This window comes from Corapipo altera, unplaced genomic scaffold (genome assembly GCF_003945725.1).
Source record: "Corapipo altera isolate COAL_440 unplaced genomic scaffold, ASM394572v1 61417, whole genome shotgun sequence".
NCBI lineage: Eukaryota > Metazoa > Chordata > Aves > Passeriformes > Pipridae > Corapipo > Corapipo altera.
Genome location: NW_020885620.1, coordinates 1 through 10301, shown reverse-complemented (window position 1 = coordinate 10301; position 10301 = coordinate 1). Strand labels below are relative to the sequence as shown.

The 10301-nt window shown below is 56.1% G+C and overlaps 1 protein-coding gene across 1 annotated transcript; it reads right to left on the bottom strand.

Annotated features, from left to right (window-relative positions):
• Nucleotides 1-6: 6 nt before the first annotated feature.
• CTXN1 (cortexin 1) lies at nucleotides 7-6816 on the bottom strand. Its single transcript, XM_027631817.1, has 3 exons — nucleotides 6642-6816; nucleotides 1599-1712; nucleotides 7-477 (listed from the first exon to the last, which is right to left on the bottom strand). The coding sequence occupies exon 3, from the start codon at nucleotides 315-317 to the stop codon at nucleotides 63-65; it is 255 nt and encodes an 84-aa protein (XP_027487618.1). The 5' UTR covers nucleotides 318-477; nucleotides 1599-1712; nucleotides 6642-6816; the 3' UTR covers nucleotides 7-62.
• Nucleotides 6817-10301: the final 3485 nt, after the last annotated feature.

The following is a 10301-nucleotide window of genomic DNA, read 5'->3' as shown; positions in this document are numbered from 1 at the left end:
GGGGGGGCCGGGACCGGGTTGGGGGGCACGGGGAGCGCCCGGGCTCGCCCCAGCCCTGCCCTCTACACCAGGGCATAGTCAAACTGGCCCCTCTCCAAGCCCTCCTTGTGGTCGGTCCAGGAGGAGGCGGGCATGCGGCTGTAGGGGTCCAGCAGGATGCGGAAGCAGCGAACCATCAGCATCACCAAGAAGACCAGGAGGAAGATGACGAAGGCAAAGACAGTTTTCTGCTCGGCGTCCATGCCCGCGGCGCCCGCCGGGTGCTCCACCAGGGACGGCGAGAGCAGTTCATAATCCATCGTCGATGCATCATTCATGGCAGAGGCGGGGAGGGCTCGGGAAGGACCGGGGGGGGGGGGGATTTTGGCGGGGCCGGGGCAGCCAAACTTCAGCGTCCTGCTGTGCCCGCTCACCCCCGGGCACCGCTCACTCCATGGGCACCGGCGCGGGGTGCGCTCCTGCCAGAGCCCAGAGCTCCTGGAGGGGAAAGAGAGGCGGTGAGAGAGGAGGGGTTGGGCACAGGGAAAGGATTTGGGCACGGGGAAAGGGTTTGGCCACGGGGAAAGGGGGAAAGGTCAGGGGGAAAAGGAGTTGTCTACAGGGAAGGGAATTGGATGGAGGGAGAGGAATTGGACAAGGGGAAAGGAATTGGCTACAGGGAAGGGAATTGGATGCAGGGAAAGGAGCTGGCCATGGGGAAAGGAATTGGACACAGGGAAAGGAATTGGACATAGAGAAGGGAATTGGATGCAGGGAAAGGAGTTGGCCATGGGGAAAGGAATTGGACACAGGGAAGGGAACTGGATGCAGGGAAAGGAATTGGAGACAGGGAAAGGAATTGGAGACAGGGAAAGGAATTGGAGATGGGGAAAGGAATTGGACACAGAAGGGAATTGGATGAAGGGAAAGGAATTGGCTACAGGGAAAGGAATTAGAGACAGGGAAAGGAATTGGAGTCAGGGAAAGGAATTGGACACAGGGAAAGGAATTGGAGATGGGGAAGGGAATTGGCTACAGGGAAGGGAATTGGGCACAGGGAAAGGAATTGGACAGAGGGAAGGGAATTAAATGCAGGAAAGGGAATTGGATGCAGGGAAAGGAATTGGCCATGGGGAAAGGAATTGGTTATGGGGAAGGCAGAGCTGGTGAGGGAGCAGGAATTGGACATGGGAAAGCAGAGGCGGTGAGGGAGCAGGAATTGACCCCAAACCACAGCAACAGGCACAGGGAAGGGCAGGGAAGCTCCCAAAGGGATTCCTGTTTTTTTAGCAAGCTCGAGAAGCCACCCACGAGGGGCACAAGGGCGTGGGGTGGGTGGGCAGGGCAGGGCACTGGTGCAGAACTTATCTGTCCAGTCACAAATCCCCAGAAATCCTCTGGAGAGGGACCCAAACCCCACGTAATTCCCACCAAAAATTCCCTCACTCTGCAGTCAGAGCAGGCTGCTCTGGCTCTGCCCATCCTGGCCTCCGAGTTCTCCCAGGATGGACACGAGGTCGGAATGTGTTCCCTCCTGCTGAGGGACAGGTGTCCAGTTGTCCTCCCTCTGGCTGGGCAGCAGCAGGGGCTGGTTCCAGGAGGAGAAGGAGGGCACCCACCTCACTGCAGCTCCGTGGGGACACCAGCATTGCTACTGCAGCAGGAGCAGGGGGAGGCCGTGTCCCAGCAGCCACGTCACTGAGGGAAGGTCTGCAGGGTCCAGCTTTCCTGGGCTGGGGAGGCAGAGCAGAGGGACAGAGAGGGCAGAGGGGGTTAAAGGGCTGGGGAGTCACTGGGGGTCACGAGGAGCAGGAGGCACTTCTGGAGTTGGCAGCTCTGGAGGGAGTTAACACAGGAGAAAATCCACAGCAACCTTTCCAGGAGAACATCCATCCAACCTTTCTGGGAGAACATCCAACCAACCTCCCCAGGAGAACACCCACATCAACCTTTCCAGAAGAACATCCACACCAACCTCCTTTGGAGAACATCCACATCAACCTCCCCAGGAGAATATCCAACCAATCTCCTTTGGAGAACATCCACACCAATCTTCTTGGGAGAACATCCACACCAACATGTCCAGGAGAACATCCACCCAACCTTCCTGGGAGAACATCCAACCAACCTCCCCAGGAGAACACCCACATCAACCTTTCCAGAAGAACATCCACACCAACCTCTTTAGGAGAACATCCAACCCACCTCCTTTGGAGAATATCCAACCAACCTTTCCAGGAGAATATCCAATCAACCTCCTTAGGAGAACATCCACACCAATCTTTCCACGAGAACATTCAATCAACCTTTCCAGGAGAACATCCACACCAAGCTTCCTGGGAGAACATCCACACCAATCTCCCCAGGAGAATATCCAACCAATCTCCTTAGGAGAACATCCACACCAATCTTCTTGGGAGAACATCCAACCAACCTTTCTGGGAGAACATCCACACCAACCTCACCAGGAGAACATCCAATCAACCTTTCTGGGAGAACATCCAACCAACCTCCTTTGGAGAACATCCACACCAGTCTTCTTGGGAGAACATCCAACCAACCTTTCCATGATAACCTCCAACCAACCTCCCCAGGAGAACATCCAACCAATGTCATTTGGAGAACATCCAACCAACTTTTCCAGACCACCCCCACCAATCCCCCCTTGCAGCCCCCGGAGCCTGAGTGCTCCCAGTGCTGTGGAAACTCCAGAAAATAACCCCAAAGCCCCTCTGGGAGATGCCAGGACCCATCCAGCCTAAATCTCCCCCAGTGCTTCCCACGGGCACATCCGGGTCGGGAAAATTCCCCTTGGGGGATTCCAGCACCGGAGCTGTGAGAAATCCTTGGATAATGAAGCCCAATAAATCATTTGGAGCTGGAGATGCCCAGCTGGCTCCCATCCCAAATCCCGGGAGGAACAGACACATTCAGGACAAAATACAACATTTTCTGCTCCACAGCATCCCCGGTTTTATATCCTGGAGTATTCAGGAGAAAGGATTTCCCTCTTGCTGTGGGAAGAATCAGGAGGCCCCGGAATAGGTTTTCCCAGAGAAGCTGTGGCTGCTCCAGCCCTGGAAGTGTCAAAGGCCAGGTTGGAGAAGAAAAGGTTCCAAGGAGACCTTAAACCCCTTCCAGGGTCTGAAGGGGCTCCAGGAGAGCTGGAGAGGGATTTGGGACAAGGGCTGGAGGGACAGGACACAGGGAATGGCTTCAAAGTGAAAGAGAGGAAATTTAGATGGGATATTGGGAAGGAATTCCTGCCTGTGAGCGTGGGGAGGGGCTGAGATGGAATTCCCAGAGAAGCTGTGGCTGCCCCATCCCTGGAAGTGCCCAAGGCCAGGTTGGAGCAACCTGGGATAGTGGGAAGTGTCCCATGGCAGGGGGTGGGATGGGATGATCCTTCAGGTCCTTCCAACCCAGATGAGTCTGGGATTCTGGGATCCTATAAAACCCTTCCATTTAGGCAGAAACCTCTTTCCCTGCCACCCTCAGAGGGGGCTTTTTCCCATCTCCCAGCAGATCCCATTTGCTGCCTGCTGGCAAGAGGCACCTTGTGCAGTGGTGTGGGAATAATTAAGTGGGATATTGGGAAGGAATTCTTGGCTGTGAGGGTGGGAAGGCTCTGGCAGAGGTTGGGCAGAGAAGCTGTGGCTGCCCCATCCCTGGAAGTGTCCAAGGCCAGGCTGGAGCAACCTGGGCTATTGGAATCTGTCCCTGCCCGTGGGAACAAGATGATCTTTAAGGTTTCTTCCAACCCCAAAGACCTTTTGGATCCGTAATCTGAATTTCCCAGGAATTTCGAGCCAAGCCCCAGCCCTCTGCTCAGGCAGTGGGCTGAAGGCAGCTGTTATTTCAGGCACATTTGATGGAGTTTTATTAAGATTCATGTTCCCTTAGTAACTAAAAAGAAGAACAGGAGCGAGGAAACGGTGCTCACGGAGGAAGAGGAGCCCTGTCAACAATTCCAGGGGGTTGGGCCGAGCTTTTCCCCGGCTGTGAAACACGAATTCCGCGTTAATTCGGGAGCGGCAGAGCTCTAACGAGATGTTTATTCCAAACAAGGAGGCGGCAGGGACGGAGCTGGAGGAGGAGGGATCCAGCTGGCCGGGAAGGGAGGGCTCTCCCTGGCACCTCTGGGCACCTCTGGGCTGGCAGCAGGGATGGGGCTCAGCCTCTGCTCCCTGGATGCACCCAGACATTCCTGATTATCCCAGCTTTCCAACCCGGAGCTGAGCTGGGAGTGGGAAAATGCGGGAGCCCCGAGGAGGGAAGGCAGCAGGGGGAGCTTTGGGTGTTGGGAGGTGGTTATAAAAAATAAAATTTGGGGATAGGGAGGTGGTTTTAAAGTAAAAGGGGAGGTTCAGGTGGGATATCGGGAAGGAATTCCTGCCTGGGAGGGCGGGGAGGGGCTGGGATGGAATTCCAGAGAAGTTGTGGCTGGAACACCTCCCACTATCCCAGGTTGCTCCAACCCGGCCTTGGACACTTCCAGGGATGGGGCAGCCACAGCTTCTCTGGGAATTCCATCCCAGTCCCTCCCCACCCTCAACCAGGAATTCCTTCCCAATATCCCATCTAAATTTCCCCTCTTTCACTTTGAAGCCATTCCCTGTGTCCTGTCCCTCCATCCCTTGTCCCAAACCCCTCTCCAGCTCTCCTGGAGCCCCTTCAGGCCCTGGAAGGGCTCCAAGGTCTCCTTGGAACCTTTTCTTCTCCAGCCTGGCCTTGGACACTTCCAGGGGCAGAGCAGCCACAGCTTCTCTGGAAATTCCATCCCAGCTTCTCCCCATAAAACATTCCCTCCTGATCTCCAGCAGGAATCTCCCTGCTTTTAGCTTAAAACCATTATCCCACCTTTCTTATAAACCCCTGGAAGGTCTCCCTGGAACCTTCTCTTCTATTCCCGAGTTTTAGGGCCAGAGCTCCTTGGGGATGGGAAAAGGCTTCCCTGGCAGGTACAGCTCCCTCCCCCCTTCCCCTTCACCTCCAGAGCCAGGATCTGTCTGTCCAGGAAGGTCTGTCTGTCCCAGGTGGGATGGAGGCCTCTCTCTGTGCCTCCCTGGTCACCCCGGTGCTCCCAGAGGAGCTCCCAGATTCCCTGCAGGAATTCCTTGCCTTTTTCAGTCAATGTTGCTGCTGGATCCAGCCCAGGAATCCTACTGGGATCGAGCCTGGATCTTGGGCTGAGCTCAGGCAGGGGCTCTGCCAGGGGGAGCTCAGCTCCCAGAGGGATAAAAACCCCTGGAATTTGGGATGCACTTTGTCCTTGGGGGGTTCTGCCCCACACTGGGACCTCCTGGCACCTTTTTATGGGATGCACCCTGGAGCTGGGAGCAAACAGGACTCCACTGGCACAAACTGGCTGTATTCCTGTTGTCCTGTATTCCTGTCATCCTGCATTCCTTTATTCCCATATTCCTGCCTTCCTGTGCCTCCCCAAGCTGTGTTTTCCCTGGAAATCTGTTCCTCTCTCTTTGCCCCAGGTTCAGGTTTGCTGGTTCAGGGTCTTCCCCTCTGTCCTTCCTCAGCCAGGCCCAGCAGGAATAAAGTTATTTCCCATTTTGGGAATGCAATTCCCTGGGAAAGTCCCCCTCCTTTCCTTTCCCCAGCTTCCCTCTTATTGCTGCCAGGGAATGAGCTGGCACTGCCCCCTCCACCGACCCTCCTGCCCCCCGAGGTGCCCAGGGAGGGAGGGTGAGACCCCTTTCCACCTACAGCCCAGCTGTTCCCAACCTTCCTATGGGTTCATCCCTTCATATCCCACCGGGTAAACCCCGGGTTGGGCAGTGCCAGCCCTCCCCAAGGTGCCACAGCCCGTGTTTGGGGGTGTTTGATGCCCACGGGAGGATCCAGGAGCTCCTCCGTGGATCCCCTCGGCCCCTCTCTGTCATCGTGGACGAGGAGATCTGGGCTCCAGGAGACATCCTGGATGCCCCAGGAAGATCCTGAGGCTCAGCAGGATCCCTCAGGTGCCCAGATATCCCCTCATTTTCTCCAAAATCCGCTCCCAACATCCCTCTTCCAGCATCTTCCACCCTGGCACCGGGATTCCGAGTCCTACCCCCCAAAACCCCCATGTGGGAGCTGGGCTGGTTTCCTGCTAAACCTGTGGATAACAGGAATGCCAATTCCCCCTCCAGCAGCTCTCCAAAACCATGGAGCCACCCTGGAGGGGCTCTCCCAGCCTGGCAGCTTCACAAGATCCAATAATTTGGGACACACCGGGTGGATCAGCCCCCCCTCGAGTACCAGGGATGTCCCATCCAGGTTTTGGAAGAGAAAGGACCAAGGGGGATGTTCAGCCCAATTCCAGCTAAGCAGGGATGTTTTCTCCCTAAATCCCAGGCTCTGGAATCCCTGCTCTTCCCAGGGAAGCCCAGCCAGGAGCAGGACCCTTCCCATCCCTGCTCATCCCGGCACACACGGGAACCCCCCCCCCCCTGCCGCTCCCAAACCACCCAGGGAGCATCCAGACCCCCCAGGAAAGGCTCTTCCCACCCCAAACCCCTCGCTCCCGCCCTCTCCACCCACGCTGGACAACATCCAGCAGATATCCAGGACCCCGAGCCCGGGAGGGGTGGGGGGTCCCTGGTACCCCCCTCCTCACAGTGCCCACGGCGGGAGCATTCCAGAGGGAATGAGGGCACGGATAGTACCTGGAATGCCGGCTCCATGCCTTGCCATGCCGGGGGAAGGAGCGCTCCGGGAAGGAGCCGCTCCCGGCTCCCGCTGGAGCGGGTTCCTATGGCGATGCGGGAGCGATTAGAATAAAAGGTGGAGCGCAGCAACTGGAGCCGGGAGAAGTTTCCTGAGCCGCTGCCTGGGAAAAACCAGACCGTGGGAGAGCGAGCGCGGGGCCGGGGGCTGAGCCTGCCCACCCCCGCCTGCGGCTCCTGGGTCCTTGTGGTCCCCTCTACCCAAAAAAATCCCCCCCCCCTCTAATCCCCAGGGCTGCATCTCTGCCCCTCTGAGATCCTCCTGGGTGTGTGTCCGTCCAGACCCACAGTCTGGGATGCTCCAGAATCCCTGGGATGCTCCAGAATCCCGGGGATGCTACAGAATGCCTGGGATGCTCCAGAATCAATTGGATGCTCCCGAATCCCATAGTCCAGCCTATTCCCAACTCAGCCCAGTATAGCCCAGTCCATTCCAGCTCAGCCCAGTCCAGCAGCCCAGCCCAGTCCACTCCAGCCCAAACCAATCCAGTCCATTCCAGCCCAGTTTAGGCAAGCCAGCCTAGTCCAGCCTAACCCCAAGTTAGCCCAGCCCAGTCCATTCCAGCCTAGCCCAACCCACTCCAGTTGAGCCCAGGCTATTAAAGCCCAGCCCAGCCCAACCCAGTCCACTCCGGTCTGGTTTAGCCAATCCAACCTAGTCCAGCCTAACCCCAGCTCAGCCCAGTATAGCCCAGTCCATTCCACTTCAGCCCAGTCCATTCCAGCCCAGTTTAGCCAGCCCATCCCTTCATCCATCCCTCCAACCAGCCAACCCTCCAGCCAGCCCTCCCTCCATCCATCCATCCCTCCATCCATCCATCCATCCATCCCTCCATCCCTCCATCCATCCCTCCATCCATCCATCCCTCCATCCCTCCATCCCTCCCTCCATCCCGCTGCTCCTCTCTCCTGGCCCCAGTTCTGCTCCAGCCGGGATCTGTGGCTGCATTTCAATGAACTCCTGTTGATTTTATCTCCTTTCAGCTGCTCTCCAGGAGCAGATCCATGGCCTGGGACGGGCAGGATTCTCCTGCCTGGAATTGTCTCCAGGATAGGGATCAATGGGATCAATGGGATCGATGTCTTTGCCCTGAGCAAGAGCCAGGAGGAGCAGGGACGGTGCTCAGCTGTGCCAGAGGGGCTTCTGTCCCAATTTTGGGTCTCTCCAGGCACCTCCAAAGGGTCTCAGGTGAAATTAGGAAGAAGTTTAGGAAGGAATTCCTCCCTGGAATGATGGTGAGGCTTTGGCACAGCTTTCCCAGGGAAGCTGTGGCTGCCCCTGGATCCCTGGAAGTGTCCAAGGCCAGGTTGGAGCAACCTGGATGAAATTATATTTTAGGTCCCTTCCAACCCAATCCATTCTGGAATCCTGTGCTCTTTCATCTCCAAATTCCTCCCCTCTCCCAAGGGCTCTATTCCAAAGCACCTGCCTGTGGGAATGGCCTGGTGGGAGCTTCCCACTCCTCCCTCTCTCCCGGGAAGGGCGGCAGAGCTGCAGGAAATCCTCCTGCTGGAAGACTTTTCCCTCTTTTAAACCCAAAAAAACCCTGGATGGTCCTCAGGGAAACTCAGGATACCAGTTCCCTGAGGCACATTCCTTCCCCATATCCCATCTAAATTTCCCCTCTTTCAGTCTGAAGCCGTTCCCTGTGTCCTGTCCCTTTGATATTCGGGAATATCGATCCCAGCTGCACCTCAGAGCAGGGATTTAGTGCTGCAGGGAGGGAGGGAGGAAGGGACTTTGCTCCTCCTGGATAATTCAGTGAGGTCCAGCATTATCTCACCACTTGGGAGAGACAAAAAAAAACCACCCAAACCAACTGTTCCTCTAATCAAAAATCCATTCACCTCTGGAATGCCATAAATCTCTGGGAAAGGGATCCAAGCACTTCTTTTTTTTTGGTTTTTTTTTGGAGTGCTGACAAAGTGATGCTGGAAAATCCTGCAGTGACACACCCTTGGAGGCTTCACTTCAGGGCACAGATATTTGTTATTCCTGAGGGTTCCAGGCCCTTAAAGAGTTTAATTTACCTGTCAGTGGCAATTAAGGAAAATCAGCTCCCAATTTAAGGTGAGGTCGAGTCGCAGCCAGGGCTGGGAAAGGGAAAATTCCTCCCCGGAAAAGTGTTTTCCAGCCCTGGAGGGATTTAAATCCATGCTTGGGGATGTGGGTTGGTGTTTAGTGGTGGCCTTGGAGGAGTGTTGGACTCCATCTGGGAGATCTTTTCCGACTTTAACGATCCTGGGATTTGGAAAATCTGGGTGAGAGGCACCAAATCCCTTCCATAAATCCATCTCCCACCCTCTTTTTCCCGGAAAATCCTGGGAGCTCCCCCTGATCCCTCTTCCCAAGGGCTGAGGACACGTTTCTGAGGGAAGAGAGTGTCCTTCCCTGGGCTCACCCGGAGCGGCTCCGCTGCTCAAGCGGAGAATTCCCGTTAATTCCTGCCCGGAGCCAAGCCCAGCCCTGCAGAGCTGTGAGTGATGCTTTAGGCTCGACCTGTCCTCTGAGAGCTGCAGGTGGTGTGACCTCTCCTGGCTCCAGCAGCTTCCCTGGAGGAGTTAAAGATCAGGGAGGAGGGGAATCCTGGTGCTTGGATCCTCTGGCACCTCCGGGATTCACGGCACTGTCAGCTCCGAGTGCTGGCACAGTCATGGAATCCCAGACTGGTTTGGGTTGGGAAGGACCTAAAAATTCATCCAGTCCCATCCCCACCGTGGGCAGGGACACCTCCCACTATCCCAGGGTGCTCCAACCTGGCCTTGGACACTTCCAGGAATGGAGCAGCCACAGCTTCTCTGGGAATTAATTCCATCCCAGCCCCTCCCCACCCTCACAGCCAGGAATTCTTCCCAATATCCCACCTAAATCTCCACTTTTCCAGTTTGAAGCCATTCCCTGTTTCCTGTCCCTCCATCCCTCATCCCAAATCCCTCTCCAGCTCTCCTGGAGCCCCTTCAGACCGTGGAAGGGGTTTAAGGTCTCCTTGGAACCTTTTCTTCTCCAACCTGGCCTTGGACACTTCCAGGGCTGGAGTAGCCACAGCTTCTCTGGGAAATCCATCCCAGCCTCTCCCCACCCTCCCAGGGAGGAATTCCTTCCCAATATCCCACCTAAATCTTTCCTCCTTCAGTTCCAAACCATTCCCCCTGGTCCTACCAACACCTGCCACTCTCCATGTTTATAATCCTGTTAATTATCCACCCAAGTGACTTCCCACCTGGGCCTCAAAAAATGTCGGAAAGATTCCAATCAGACCCTGGGATTAGGGGATTAGGGAATTAGAGGAAGTGTGATTAGGGGATGTGTGGGGGGAAATGTGGCCACAAAGCCCGGGGGAGCCATTTCTCCCTCTCCTGGCTTGAGCATGATAACCTAAATTTGGGACCCATCCAACGCGGCCTTGAGCACTTCCAGGGATAACCAGCCCAGAGCAGGGAGATAAACCCCAAATTAGGGAAGAGGATGGGAGAGAAGAGGCAGCACACAGCAGGTCAGAGACCAAAAAGCCGTGGTTTGGAGCAGGGAGGATTCCCCTGAAGACCTCCCGACCTCTCCTGACGGCCTGAGGGAATCGCTCCCTGTGTCCACAGGGAGCG

Bases quoted from the DNA above. Each gene is read 5' to 3' on its own strand.
- CTXN1 (XM_027631817.1), bottom strand. From the start codon at position 317: ATGAATGATGCATCGACGATGGATTATGAACTGCTCTCGCCGTCCCTG.